Source organism: Benincasa hispida, chromosome 9 (assembly GCF_009727055.1).
Source record: "Benincasa hispida cultivar B227 chromosome 9, ASM972705v1, whole genome shotgun sequence".
NCBI lineage: Eukaryota > Viridiplantae > Streptophyta > Magnoliopsida > Cucurbitales > Cucurbitaceae > Benincasa > Benincasa hispida.
In genome coordinates this window covers 36,889,749-36,905,411 of record NC_052357.1, presented here as the reverse complement: position 1 = coordinate 36,905,411, position 15,663 = coordinate 36,889,749, and the positions used below count along the sequence as shown (strand labels likewise).

General features: G+C 31.3%; 1 protein-coding gene across 5 annotated transcripts; it reads left to right on the top strand.

Annotated features, from left to right (window-relative positions):
* The first annotated feature begins 5,018 nt into the window (after positions 1-5,018).
* Positions 5,019-15,609, top strand: LOC120086852. 5 transcript variants are annotated; one of them, XM_039043668.1, is made up of 9 exons: positions 5,026-5,346; positions 5,616-5,869; positions 7,352-7,450; positions 8,604-8,959; positions 10,791-11,002; positions 11,105-11,361; positions 11,455-11,633; positions 12,053-12,126; positions 15,004-15,609. In XM_039043668.1, the coding sequence occupies exons 1-8, from the start codon at positions 5,333-5,335 to the stop codon at positions 12,122-12,124; spliced, it is 1,443 nt and encodes a 480-aa protein (XP_038899596.1). In that variant the 5' UTR covers positions 5,026-5,332; the 3' UTR covers positions 12,125-12,126; positions 15,004-15,609. The 5 variants fall into 5 exon arrangements, with proteins under 5 accessions (XP_038899598.1, XP_038899596.1, XP_038899595.1 ...); XM_039043670.1 differs by lacking the exon at positions 15,004-15,609 and having other exon boundaries at positions 5,019-5,152; positions 12,053-12,337; XM_039043667.1 differs by lacking the exon at positions 15,004-15,609 and having other exon boundaries at positions 5,027-5,346; positions 12,053-12,337.
* Positions 15,610-15,663: the final 54 nt, after the last annotated feature.

Sequence of the window (15,663 nt, the reverse complement as noted above, 5' to 3'; positions counted from 1 at the left end):
CAAATCCGAACAAAGCCCACACTTTGGATTCTCACTCCAAGAATACTGATGGCTCTGAGTGGTGGTGTCATCTCCGTTTCCTTCTGTTCGAGTGGTGATTGTTCAAGGTAGACGGTTGGGTTTTAGACTCACTGTGAAGAAGAAATCTTCATCTGGTATGATCTCTTTAGCATTATGAATACATATTAGTATGTTTGAATGTATATGTGGTAATTTTGTCACAATGAATTGGAAAGATCTGCTTCCGCTTGTAGGTACTCTTGAATAAGAGTTCCTTCACATTCTTCTATGATGTATAAGCAATGGACAATTGATGTTAGATTCCCATGTCTTCACAAAATTTGTTAAATTGCTTGGAAGTATTTTCCTTGTTTTATCTATTCTCAAAGTTTTAAGCTTACAACCACTTTGAGTCTCAACCAAATTTACAATCTTCCTGAAAATTTGAAGACTTGAGCTTTTTCAGATAAAAAAATACACCCAAGTCATCTTGGTAAAATCGTCAAAAAGAGAATAAAATATTTATTATTCCCAATAGACATGTTACACATGGGACCGCAAACATCAGAAGACTCCTCTATGGCTGAGATCTTTAACTCAAATTTATCGGGAGCACTGACCATTATTTTTTTCATGACTCTTTGATCTGAAAATTTTTTATCAATTAATCTATCTGGTTTATAGTGGTCTTCACTTTTGTTGTGTAGTCCATCCAGAATCTGAATCATTCATTTTTAGCATCTCAAACTCTCTATTGAGAGTCAACAGTTTGACAACTTTCACTCTTGCACTTCCTTCAAACTCCTCATGCAATTTGTCCCAAGCTTATTTTGTCGTTTTACAATCAATAATCCTGGAAAATATAGGATCTGATAAAGTGGCATGAATTACGGATAAAGTTATGGGCTTCTTCAATTTCTCCTTTTCATGTAGTCTAATTTGATTCAACATTGGATTTTCTCCCATTTGTTGAGGATAACATTGAACTGATTCCCAAAGGCGAAGTGCCTTGAGATAGGATTACATTTTAACAACCCAAAACTGGTAGTTTTACCATTGAAATGGGACGGAGAGGAAACACCGAACTTGAAAGACATTTTTCAAATACAAAAAATGAAAAGAAAAAAAAACCACTCTCAAACGAAATCACAACCCTCTAAATCTAAGGCTCTGATATGACTGTTGAAAAAAATCAAAATATCTTTGATACCACTGTTGAATTCTAAATCTAAGTATAGAAAGGTTGTTTCATATAGTTTGAAAAGTGCTTCAGTGATTGACGATGTTGAACGTCGTGTATGGCTTTCTAAAGAAGACGAACAACAACTAGCGGCGAACAAGCATAAATGCAACTTTCATTTCATCTTTTCTAGTTTAAATATCCCTTATTGCCTAGTTCAACTACAAACCATCAAAGGTAGTCGGCGAAGATGCGTAGCGGCGAATAGTCTTGGGCCCAAGGTAGGTGCTTTGTTAGCTGAAAATTCGAAGATTAGTGATCCCACCGATTTTAATGGAGTGCTTAAAGGCATAACCTGTGTTGTCGTAAGTTCTTTTGAAGAAAGAACTATGGTACGAATCGATGAAAAATAAATAAATGTTGCGGAAGCAAACCAATATCTCAATATTTGTTAAACAAAGAGAGAAAAAAGAGAGAGTGAAATTACCCTTTGGTTTAAGTAAGAAGGTGAATCCTATTTTCTATGAGACATTACCCTTTTATATGGGAACAAAAGATAAGCTTAATAACTTATATCAAAAACATAAACTTAATAACTTCAAATTAAAAATAAAAAACTAAAAAACAAATCAAACAAAAAAGAAAATAACTTCAAGCATTAAATTTTGAAGCTAAAGGTAAAAAAAAAGCAAAAAACTCATAATTCAACAATATTATTCCATCAACTGTAGAGTTTGTCGCAAATATGTTTTATTGTATTTGCAATTTTTTAAAAAAATGTTGCTACATATTTAATTATTAGTCTCAAAAGTGTTACCCATTTGTAATTATCCTATTAAAAATGAGAGGAAAAAATACTTTTGATCCATGAGTTTCGATTTAAAAGTTCTAGAGCATTAAATTTAAACATGAAATACTATAGATAGATAATGTGGCAAAACGACTTGAAGAAAAATGTGTTTTTAATCTTATCCTCCTTTCTCCCTCATCTTCTCTGATCTACCTTTGGAGATTAAAATTTGAGGATAGAGAGAAAAAAAAAATTATTCATATCATCTTTGCCACATCATCAATTTAGTCAATTTTATATTTAAATTTAGTGGTTAGACGTTTCTGATCCATTCTTGAAAAGTCAAAAACAAAAATAGTCAATTTGAAATCTATTATCAAATGCACTTATTCTTAAAAGGGCAAATATAAAAAACTACCCCTAAAGTATAGTAATAACTGCAATTACACCCTTAAACTTACAATGGTAAAAATTGGACTCTCAAGTTTACAATAAATGTAGAAATTGAACCCATAAATGATAAAATTTGAACTCATAAACTTACATAAATGTTATAATTTATACAATAGAATTTCGTTGTTAATATGCCCAAAAATTCATTGAGAAAACTCCAATATCGAATCTCGATGTTAAATTGTCCGATAATTCATCGAGAAAACTCAAATATATAGAATCTCGATGTTAATCTACCCGAGATTAATACCGATATTTTATATATTTTTCATATCTTACCATTTTTTTTGTGCAAAATTTAATATTTCTCAAATTTTAAAAATCAAAATGGAAACATTTGAGATCCATCTACCGAAATTCATTCGATAATTGGTAAATTCATTTGAAAATTATAAATTGGGTCAAAAATTTAAAAAATTACGTAAGATATCGAATAAGCCTAACATTGAGATTCATATATTTAGGTTTTCTCGTGAATTCTTGGGCTTATTAACACCGAGATTCTATATAATTATTATAAGCTTGATGGTCCAATTTTAATACTTATAGAAGTTTATGGGCCCAATTTTTAGAACTGAAAGTTTGAGGGTGTAACTGCAACTACCACTATACTTTAGGAGTGATTTTTGTAATTTACCCTTTTAGAATAAGTACCTTTGATACTAGATTTCAAATTGACCATTTTAGTTATTGACTTTTCAAGAATAGGTCTGAAAGGTCTAACCATTAAATTTAAATATAAAATTGACTAAATGGATGATGGAGCAAGATGACTTGAAGAAAAATATTTATTTTTTAATTTTTTCTCTCTCCTCTTTCAAGGGATACCTACCAACAAATTTAAATCTCCAAAGCTAGATTAGAGAAGACAATGGAGAAAGGAGGATAAGATTAAAAATACATTTTTCTTAGTCGTTTTGCCACATTATCTATATGTAGTATTTTAGGTTTAAATTTAATGGTCTAGAACTTTTAAATCAAAATTCATGGATCAAAAGTATTTTTTCCTCTAATTTTTAAAAGGGTAATTGAAAATGGGTAGCATTTTTTAGGTTAATAATTAAATATATAGCAACATTTTAAAATAATTTGCAAAAACAGAAAAATCTATCCGTGATAAACTTTACCACTCATAGAATAATATGATCTATCACTAATAGACTTGAGAGCTAAATCTGAATTTTTCTATATTTATGAATTATTTTGTATTGTATTATATCCACAAAATACTAGTCTAATTGCTATTTCGCAAGGGTCCCTTTTCATAAAGGTTTTGACTTAAAAAATATCATCATATATTGAGATATAAATATTTTAAACTTTATAGAAATCACCAAGTATTTATTTTAATGATTTTTCAAAGTGAAATAAAAAGAAAGTTTTTCTTTTTAAATATTATATTATTCACAAATTTGTCGCAATCAAAATTTATAATTGAAATCTCTTTAAAAAAATCTTTGAAATCAACATTTTATAAATTTACGTAAAAAATTATATATTTTAGAAACTAATTTACTTTTAAAATCGATAATACAATTTATATTAACCAGTTAGATTTTAAGAGATGAAAATAAATTTTAAATCTTAATTTGTTTGAAACTAATTTATTGAAATTCAAATCAATAAAATCAAAATTATTGCAAAAGGATACAATCATAAGAATACAATTGTGTTTATAAATAAACTCTAGTGTTATTTAAAAAAAAAAACAATACCCTTCGTATTGGGAAAATTGTCGGAAATAACATCTTCAAAATTTCACTTTTCAAAACTAGTATCCTTTATAAAAATTAGTTAGAATAGTTTTTGTATTCATCTTGGACGACATTGACCACAAGATTGAATTAAACAAAATTTCTATGTTATCTTTACCAAATATTATATCAAATATTTATGCAATGTTTCAAATCTTGAACGCAATTTCTGCTTCATCAATTATATTGAATTTCTTTTTTGAAATTTGAAAAAAAATCAACTTTTGTAAAATATAAATAAAAATAAATAAGATGGGAGAAATATATAGAACTTCGGTGTTAATATGCTCCAGAATTCACCAAGAGAACCCAAATATATGAATCTCGGTTTTAAGCAACTCGATAATTCACCAAGAAAATTCAAATATATAGAATATCGGTGTTAATTTACTCTAGATTAATATCGAGATTTTATATATTTTTCATATCTTATTAATATTATTTTCTTTTGTAAAATTTAATATTTCCCAAAAATTTAGAAATCAAAATACAATCACTTGAGATCCATCTACTGAAATTCATTCGACAATTGGTAAATTTATTTGAAAATATAAATTGAATTAAAGATTTGAAAAGTTACATAAAATTTTGATATATTTTTGGTAACGATTTAAAAAATTACCTAAGATTTTAATTTGATAAAGATAATGGGGATTTGAAAGATTACATAATATCATAAATATTAGTAGAATCTTGGTGTAATCAATCTAGAAAAACTATTCAAACTGGTTCCAAAAAGGAGACTAGTTTTGGACTTTAATGTAACATTTCTGACCATTTCTGACCATTTCTCCTTCATATCCTTTTTCCATATTTGTTTATATTATAATTTTATATTATTAGAAAGAAAAAGAAAAAAAAAAAGGAGAGAAATAAACCCTTCGGCCCGTCGCTCACATCCTCCACCCCGTTCTATTTTTCTCAATTTCGGTATTTCAAACTTTATAGATTAAATACTTGATGATCACCGACCAGGTAAATGCTTCGGATCAGCTTCTTCGTTTGGTTTCCCAAAAATGCTTTGAAGATCTGTACAGTGATGCTTTCAATCTGAATTAGAGATGCCTCATTGTAATTACCATTTGCATTTGCATTTTAAGAATGCGCTCCATATGGTGAACTTTGCTTTACGGGTACTTCTCATTTTCGCCCTCCATGTTTTGCAGCATGTACGTAGTGTATGAATTGTATTTTAGTGATTTCCATTGTTTTAGCATTTCATTTTATCACTTTTGCTTCAGGATTTTCTTTAGGCTTACTAGCTTTGTGGTTTCATTCAAATTGAAATGGGTATTGCTCGGAAATTTTCGGTTAATTTTCTATCGAAATACAACTTGTTGAAAGATGAAGTATTATACAATGATTGGATGAAGTTCTTGAATTTTTCTGGAAAGTTATGTTTTTTGATGTTGATCAACTCCATTTTCCCCCAAACCAGGTATGAACCGAGATTTGGTGGCATTGTTATGATGGGTCTGTTTGGGAACAATAATGAGCAGTTACCCGAAAGAAGAGCCATTGTTTCTGGATTTTTTAAATCCTTCGGCAAAGCGGAATATGGAAGTAGGGCTGTCCGTCGAGGAAGAAGGCTTGGTCGAACTACCAGAAAAAGATTCTCATGTTTGTTTTTAACGCTTACAACTTCCTTCTTGTTGTATTTGGCGGTCTTTGGCTTGAAAATGAACTTTTATGGTAAAGTTTCATTCCTTTCTTTCTGCTTATGTATTATAGAATCAGCACGATTATACAGTTATAGAATGTAGTTGGAAATAAGTCCCTCTCTCTCTCTCTCTGGTGCTACAGTAGCAAATTAGTTAAAGAGGGCTGTCCCTATTTCTTTATCCATGTCATTGCTAACTGAGTAGAGTTATTTAACTGTCTTCCTCCAGTTATAATAATTCAATCGTTTTAACTTATGTTTCGTGACTATGGACATCACTAGAACCACATCAGATGTCATGACTGGCTTTTTCTTAGGCATAATATCAAATGGTGCGTAGAACATAAAAGATTTGATATGAATGCACAAAACTAGAGTCAAATAGAGGCTCAAACCACAAAAATCAGATATGGATAAAACTAGAAATTTGAAACCCTATCCCTCTTTCAAAATGGTTCCTCTTCTCCATTGATTTTGACTGAATTAAACACTTAAAGAGTATGAGGACAAGTCAGTGAAAAAATACTTTGGCCTCTCACATGCCTTCATGTGCCAAATGTGAGAGAACGGAGGCAGAAGCTTGTGATACTGAATGAACTCTGTCTGTGATGAATTTGGCAGCTAGAAATTGTAGAAAGATTGATCCATGGCTGCCTCTCTTCCTGTTATGGGTTGTACGTACTAGTTTTCATGCTAATGTGGTGACCCAAACTCCAGTGTCCAAATCCAGGCCTCACTTAGAATGAAAACCGTTAAACAAAGCCAAAAGACTTTGAGGAATTTTATCTCTTTGATACTGTATATATAATCTATTCATGGGAACCTTAAACTGAAACATAAAAAATTACAATGAAGTCAGAAGTCAGTGATAATTTCCTACAAGTATAAGCATATGTATTTTTGTATGACCTTGTACATTCATATTTCTCAAAGAAAATTCAATTTATTTCAAAAGAAAATACACTATATAGCATCTCTCAATGAAAGAGAGACAAAAAGGAGGAAAGAGAAAGAATTCAGCTATCAATCTCAATGAATTTTGGAGATCTTGTATTTTTCTTGATAGATCTTGGCTTTCTTGTATTTCATGGTTTTGACATCTTGTTTTTGGGTGGTTTGTTACTTTTAACCACAACCAGCTGTTTGTCCGACTTAGATTTTATGTTTTGCAGCCTTTATCTTTTAGTGGTTGGGTTTTTAAGTTTTATTTGAATTAGTTGCCAACTAACCTTCTGTTGTAAGGTAACTAATTGTCCAACCTATTTAAATGGTTGTTTTCCTCATTAAGAAGCATTGTACAGTAAACTCTCTCCCTTGTCTACATCAATTTCTTTCTTTTTCTTCTTCTTCTTCTTCTTCTTTTTTTCTTTTCTTTTCAATAAATGATTTTAAACAATGATGTATGTTCATCTCTTCTTTTGGTTTATTTTAGAATTGAATCTAATCACTTTTTATAATTTTGGTGGGATTAGAAATATAACTTTCACTGTCAAGATAAAATTCTCATTTCATAGATAAAACTGGAGATAGCATGTCAGTGTCAGAAGTACAAGGAGAACATTTGGTATCCAGAGACCAGAGACCACCAACTAGCAAGCATCGTCGCAAGCAACGTAAGTATTCTTGGCTTGTATTGATGCACACACGTGACTGAAATACCTCAATGATTTTATTCAGTACCCCATAAGTACAGCTGCTGTCATATTTATAGGACTGGCTGTAATTGAGTTAGAAAAAGGGAATTACAACTGGCTGAATAGGTAAAGAAATAAAAGAGTAACACTTACACTATCCAACCAAATATTAATAAGAAAGAAAGAAAGACTTTAACAAGATGGCAAGATGGGCAAGAAAGGTCAAGAATGCCAAGATTCTCTACATCAGTTCCTTTCCTTCAAAAGAAAACTTGACCCGTGAGTTCATTCAGCTAAAGAGAAGCATACGGGGCTTGATAATCAAATAGATTTGAGACATAAAATTCAACTAATGCATAAAATGGTGGCAAATCAATTTTGTAGGCATTGTGTCCAATCTTTTCCAGAATAAGAAATGACCTGATTTTCTTGTTTGTGAGTTTGTTGTGTTGACGTGAAGGAAGTCTGGTTTTCCTCAAATGTACCATAACAAGGTCAACAACTACAAGAGATTTCGGGTGGCGATGAGCATCGGCTTTCCTTCTTTTTTTTTTGGTGATAAGAAACAAGAATATATTACGCACAGAAGATCCAAAAAATACAGCCTAAAGGCAAGGGAGAAGAGGGAACCCCCTCCCTAAGAAGAAAAACCAACCAAACTATAGAAGAACTTTCCAATTCATTTTGTTGCTTTGATTCGTTAAATATGCATATCTTTTTTTAAAAAGGAAACAAATCTTTTCATTGATATAATGAAAAGTGGCCAATGTATTCTTTTATACGATTAATCTTAAAGAGGGGAAAACAAGAAAATAAACCAAAAATAGACAAAGGATACGAAGGTTTTTGAATGAATGACAAGTACCCTTCCATAAAATTAGTGAGAAGATTTCAGCTATTGGATGAAGACAAACAAAAGACTTCTTGAAAGAGGAAATGCTTAACCTTGACTTAATGCATTAAATATGTATATTCTTATGTATGCATAAAATGACTAAAATTGTTTTATAAAAGTTAACCATAAATTAAGAGTTGAGACTAATTTAGAGACCAAAATGGTATTTTAACATTAGATCTTTAATACATAGCTCTAGATTTAATTCATTTATATTTTCATCACAACAATTTTCAGATTTCCCTTGTGATGTTGAGTTTGCCGAGTCAGTTGCTTACCTTGTGGAGCCCGAGGGTTTCATGAATGTTACTAAGTTCTCCTTAGAGTTCATAGAGCATGAGGAAAAACCATCTGAAACTTATTTATATACGCCTAGATTTGGAGGACATCAAACCCTCGAGGAAAGGGAGAAATCCTTTTATGCAACAAATCAAAAACTTCATTGTGGTTTTATTAAAGGACCACCAGGATACCCAAGTACGGGATTTGATTTAGATGAAAAGGACGATGCATACATGAAAACATGCAAGGTTGCTGTTTCCTCCTGCATTTTTGGGAGCTCTGATTTTCTGAGGCGGCCTACTAGCAAACAGGTAAGTTTATTGTCCTTTGTTAAATCCTTTCCCTGAGATGTTTATAAGACTTGATGACTTCTTTCTGACAAAATGATGTGATTATAGATACTCATTGGACAATGTACATCTGATGGTTTTTTCCATTTAATGTATGTGCGTGGTTTTTTAAGGATAAGATGCAAATGTCACTTCAAATGCGTGAAAATTCATTTGCTGTACTTTCCCTTTTTACAATTCCTGAATATCATATTTGTTTTTCCTATTACTCATACTCCTTAGATAATATATACCTTATTTTCAGATTATTTGTATATTTATGTTCCCTAAGTAGATTATCTTTAGTCATGTATACGTTGCCTTGGTCTAAGCTAAAATTTCATTTGCTGTATGTTCCTTTCTGCTTTTTCTGAAGTTATTGTGTCGTAACAGTGGTTTAGTTCTAGTCTTCATGGTATGCTTCTCTACTTCACAGATTGCCTAATACAGACTCAACATAAGATCTTATTATTTTAAATAAAAGTCAATTCCCAGGCTGAAAATCCTTCAGAACAAATACTGCAAGGGAATTTCAGTCGTCAGGTTACTATCATTATTGAAAATTTCAGTCGTTGGGTTACTATCATTATTGAAATGTATCTAGGCTTGTTATAGGAGCTTCCAAGTACAGTATAAGGTTTTACACGAAGGGCAACAATAAAAGTTGTTCAGTTAGATATGCAAAAGCACCGCGATTAAACTAGTTGCTTTCTTGATTAAACATTAGCAACGTGTGATGCAATCAAAATGAGTGGACTTGGGAAACATTGTGCATAAATTTCCTTTAGGCAATAACAACAACCTCTAGACAAATGTCTTCTACCAAAAACCCGTCAACTTCAAATCTACGATCAAGTGATGAGCTTTGTATTGCGCTTCATAAAATCTGTATGCACACACTCCTTTTTCTATTTTGTATCTTCTAATCACTTGGTCTCCTTCTTCCATGCATTTTCGTACATCTCTATATTCTATTTCCTTTTTCAGTACAGTTCAAGTTTGATATGGCATGACTCTCATGTTTTTGGCTCTTTGGAAGATCTTATACTTTCTTTAAGTTTCTATTAAGTTCTCTTTCTTGTTCTTTACTTTACAATGGGTTACTTTTTAATTACCCTTTGACTAAACTGAGTAATCTTTTGACAGTTTTCTGGTTAGTTGGCCAGGTTGTGGCCTTATGACTACCAATTTCAAATAAGATGATTATTCTCTCTATATTACACTCCTCATTTATATTCTAGTCTATAATGCCATTTCCTACAAAGTTATAGGCAATAACTTGAAAGCATCCTACACCAATGGGATAATCCGGAAAGAATTCTTCTGATCTTCAAATGGAGTTTTGTTATCCTGTCTTACCTTTTCCAATAAGTTCCATTCCAATGTATGCAATCTAGAACATCGTACAGGATCATCGCATAGACGGACTACTTTGCTTGCTTTTTCCTTTACTGAATAAGCTTGGTTTCCGTCACTCTTTCTCCCCTGACCAAACAAAAAACCATAAAGCCAAGATCTCTATAAAGCAGAATACAGATGTGCAGCAGAGAAGAAAAGGATCAATTTAGATAGTCCTTTGTGGCTCCGATGGCGACTAGATCAACGCGTTGTATTTTTCTAATCCTGTAAAAGCACATTATTTTCTCATGTTAAACGTGGAGTTGCTAGCCTTATGTCTGAACACCATGCTGAAACATGTTTTATCATTACACATGAAATGTATACAGGAGTGTAGCACAATGTTTTCATTTTTCCATCTTAATTATCTGTTACCAAGGATTATAACAGGGATTGCCGTTTTTCTTTGCCACAGATCAGTGAGTATTCCAAGAAGAATGTTTGTTTTGTCATGTTTGTGGATGAGCAAACACTATCAAAATTGGCAGCTGAGGGAAATATTCCTGATGATAAGGGATGCATTGGACTGTGGAAGATAGTTGTTGTGAGGAATTTACCCTACGAAGATATGCGCAGAACCGGAAAGGTGCCTAAATTTTTGTCACATCGCCTTTTCCCTTCTGCTAGGTAATCCTCGCATCTTCCATTAGGTACATGATGCAAGGCACAATGATTCCCTGTATGTATATGTTTATTTACCTTTCTTACTCTTCCATGCGTTTCCAAAAGGTATTCAATATGGCTAGACAGCAAAATGCGTCTTCAGATAGATCCAATGCTAATTATTGAATATTTTCTGTGGCGAAAAAAGTCGGAGTATGCCATTTCAAACCATTACGACCGCCATTGTGTCTGGGAGGAAGTACAGCAAAATAAACGTCTGAATAAGTACAATCACACTGCCATTGACGAACAGTTTGCTTTTTATCAGTCTGATGGCCTTGTGAAGTTTGACCCCTCTGATGTCAAGAGCAGTCTTCCTAGTTGTGAGTGTTCCATGCATTTTACTGTTGAGTTCTTCATTTACTTTCGTATCTTTTATAGTTGATGCATTGGTTTTCGTCTCCATTACAATGCAGTTGTTCCGGAAGGTTCCTTCATCGTCCGGGCACATACGCCAATGTCGAATTTATTTTCATGTCTTTGGTTCAATGAAGTTGACCGCTTTACCTCACGTGATCAGTTGAGCTTTGCATACACTTACTTGAAACTCAGGAGAACAAACCAAGACACACCATTCAACTTAAACATGTTCAAGGTAATTTACCTTTCTCTAAAATATGTTTTAGATGCGACGGTTTAGCACCCTTATTCTTTCCGAAGTTACAAAATTACTCTTAAACTTTTGCAAGCATTTTGAAACTTCCACTGAAGTAAAAATCCTTTAAAATATTAGATAGAAAGTGGGACTTGAAACGGTTTGGTCGTGACTTAGAATGGTGTGGTGATCTAAATTTCTATTCTATGTCATTGTCACTGCCATATTCTAGGTCCTATTTTCCGTCTGAAATTTTAAAGAACTTTTACATGTATTTTCAACTTTAGTGAATGTTCTATTTTGAAAGTACAAAGGTACATTTGAAAGAAATGACAAAGTATAGAGATATCTTTTTTTTTATTTAACTTTTTAAGTAATTAGATAAATTTACTGTTTTCCCTCTCTTTTTCTTTGATAAGGACTGTGAACGGCGATCACTAGCCAAACTTTTCCGTCATAGATTATTGTCACCTCCAAATATTGATCCTTGAAGGTTAGTTTTGAGGTACTTCAATTATTTCTTTTGTAATTATAACGTTGTACACATATCATGACCAATTAGGCATCTTTTTTTAACCCTTTGGTCATGTGGGGATATCTCATCTCCCCCTTTGTATGGTTTTCTTATTTCTTATTATTAAAAGGGGAAAAACCTTCAAGCTTTTGCAGTGATTTCAATATCAACCTCATTTTCTGTTTTTTCACTCAAGAAAGAATGATGACGTTTAATTGGTTTTTGCCGTATGTCGTATGTGGTAGTGAAAGTTAAAAGGTAATCTATTAGTACATTCACTCTTGCAACCACCTTGGACGAAGACAACCTACAGACAACCACTTTTGCGTAGTCAATTCAGACGACTACCTTCGATGACAACTCTGATGATGATTGTCTTGACTTACAAATTCCATCGACATCTCCAACTACTATACCAACTCAATTGATCATATATGAAATAAAAATCTTAATTAAGAAAGCGTTTTTAAATCAAATTTGAAATATTAGTTCATAATATTTAATACTCATCTTTCATATTAATTTGACGTTAATAAAAACACCCCGATTAATTTGACATTAATAGAAACACCCCGAGTATCTATCAAATGTCAAAGTCATTCTCATGAAAGGATGATTTTTTTTTCAATTTTTTTCAGTAAATTATCTTGGTAGTAACCTTAAGAAAAAAAAAATTTATAAAAATTTGAAGGAAAAATAGGATGTATTTCCCTCCATAGCCCTGTTTGATGGTTTGAAAGTTAATGTTCAAGGAAAAAAACATAAACTACAGGAAAAAGTATTTAGTTTTTTTTTTTTTTTTAAANTTATTTATGTAAATAATATTTGAACCTTGTTTTCATAAAAAAAAAAAAATTATGCATTATATTTAAAATTGTAAAATATATTCCTTTTAATTTATAAATTATTTAACGAAGAAATGCAGTAAATTTTTTTTCTTCACAGGTTGTACGAAATTCTATTTTTATAATTTATATTGTAATTTTTTGCTTTTAGAAATTATCATCATTATTATTATTTTGTAATGAATACTGTTTTAATTTCCATAAACCCAGTTTTTATTATACTATAAGCTTTTCAAACAAATATTCTTTAGAAATGAAGGGATAATGAGTATAATATAATTGAATCACTATCATATTTTAAAAATTAGATTTAGGAGATTATATTCTCAAATCTTCCTTTATATCTCTTACCCTTCTTGATTCTTACGTTTTTCTCATACTTCAATCAGCTCTCTTCCTTATATCTCTTCAACATTCTCCTTTTATTAATTTATACAACTAAATAACCACGTACTTTTTTAGAAAGTTAAGACTTCATTTGATAACTATTTTATTTTTTATTTTTGTTTTTTAAAAATTAAGCTTATAGACACTATTTCCACTCCCAAATTTCTTCATTTGTTATTTACTTTTCACTGGTAGTTTAAAAAACCAATCCAAATTTTGAGAACTAAAATAGTAGTTTTCAAAAGGTTGTTTTTGTTTTTGGAATTTGATTAAGAGTTCTCAACCATTGTACTAAATCATTATAAGAAATGGGAATGAAATAAACTTAATTTTAAAAAACAAAAACAAAAAACTAATGCTCCGTTTAGTAACCATTTGGTTTTTGAATATTAAGTTTATTTTACCATGATTTCCATCTTTTTTAAATACAATAGTTAAATTCTTAGCTAAAATCCAAAAACAAGAACAATCTTTTGAAAGCTAACTTTTTTTTTAGTTCTCAAAATTTGGGTGTCTATGGACTTAATTTTCAAAAATAAAAACAAAAACAAAAAATAAAATGGTTACTAAACGGATATAAAATATTACATTTATTGGAGGAGGAGAAGAAAAAAAAAAAAAAAAACTTACCTTGATATATGGGAAGAAAATGAATATAATAATTGAATTAACAATGAGATTGGAAAAAATGATAAATGGTTTGGTATTAAAATTAATAAGATTAAAATAGATGTTACATAATATCTCCCCATTTTCTAACCCATCCATCCATATCTCATTATTTCCTCATTTTCTCAAATCCTCCCTCTGTATCTCCTTCTTCCCTCTTCTTTTTTCCTCTCTATTCTCACTATTCCAGTAATAATAAACAAGAACATATCAATCAAAATAAAGCTACAATAAAGCATTTACAGGGTTTACAGTTTTTATTGAGAATGCCGGGGAAAGTGCACTTACAAAGAAGAACTTAAAAAAAAGTAAACAAAAAGCAAAAAAACACACAAGTAAACTTTATTGAAAATGCTTTTCTGAAGATATTATCGGTGAAAGCGCAATAATGCTGTCTTTTGGAGATGTTCCAGGTGAAAGTAGAATTAGAAGGGAAGAACTAGGGAAAACAAAAAAACAAAAAACACACTAACAACAAACATGCATCTTCATAGAAGAAGGTGGAAAGCTGTATTTTCTTGTAAAGATGTTTTGTTGGAATGACGTCATTTACTGGAAGGTTATGAAGGCTTTGATCATAAGTTTAAATAAATTTATTAATAACTGACCATTAAAGTCAAAGAGTATAATTTAAACTATATGTTCCACCAATTTATACAAAATTAATTGGATTTTAATTTATGTCAAAAGCTAAACATTTTTGTCATTTTGAGAGGTAACTTGGTTAACATGGATGAAAAAAAGAAAAAGAAAAAGAAAAATTATATTACATTAAGATGCAATTCATGTGTTTCATGTATAGAGCTCTCTTTTTTTGGAGGTACACAAAAATGTGAAACAAAATAACTAACTCATAATTGCATGATTAAGATATTGACTAGCAAGAGTACATACCATATCTACTACAAATTTAAATGCATAATTGAAAAAGTAATCATTTTTCATTATCGTAAAGCAATCGAGAACACAGGTTGATCAAATATTCTCTTCAAGGAGGAGGTTGCAATAGTCGAACTTTAGGGTTGTAGGAGCGGATAAGAAGCTCTCTAAACTTGCACAATGCGGAATATAATTTGCATAAGCTTCACCCTCTGTCGATTATGCAATTCAAAAATACCTTCGAGTTGGCTCACGACTTCCGAACGCAGTTCGACCTTTGTTGCAACTTATCTTTCGACCATTCTACAATCGCCTTCAACTGGTCATTTGCAAAGTCCATCGCATTACTATTAATCTCCGCCATTTCAAATTGATATCCACTTCGCTTCCTCTTACTTCCTTTTGAAGAATTTTCACCTTCAGTACTTCGACTAATATGTGTTCCATGCATCTCATCCTGTGACATGTCCATTCCTTGACTAGACATCGTGGGGATGTTCAGATCCTGTAATTCACCAACAAGGACACTATCATTAATATGGTTTGGCACATTAGACTTGATGTTTGGATAGGTTTGACTGTGCTCCCGTAGCTCTATCCTTGTCAAAGACATATGCTAGATCATTATGGTATGGGAATGACTTGTGTAGATGCCCCTTTGCTGCAAAATGACTCTGCACGAACAATAAAGTGGATGTTATGATTAGGTTCCCAATATTCAAAAAATAATTTAGAT

Coding starts and splice junctions, on each gene's coding strand:
- LOC120086852 (XM_039043668.1), top strand. Junction 8,960..10,790: donor GGCGGCCTACTAGCAAACAG/GTAAGTTTATTG, acceptor TCTTTGCCACAG/ATCAGTGAGTATTCCAAGAA. Junction 11,003..11,104: donor CGCCTTTTCCCTTCTGCTAG/GTAATCCTCGCA, acceptor CGTTTCCAAAAG/GTATTCAATATGGCTAGACA.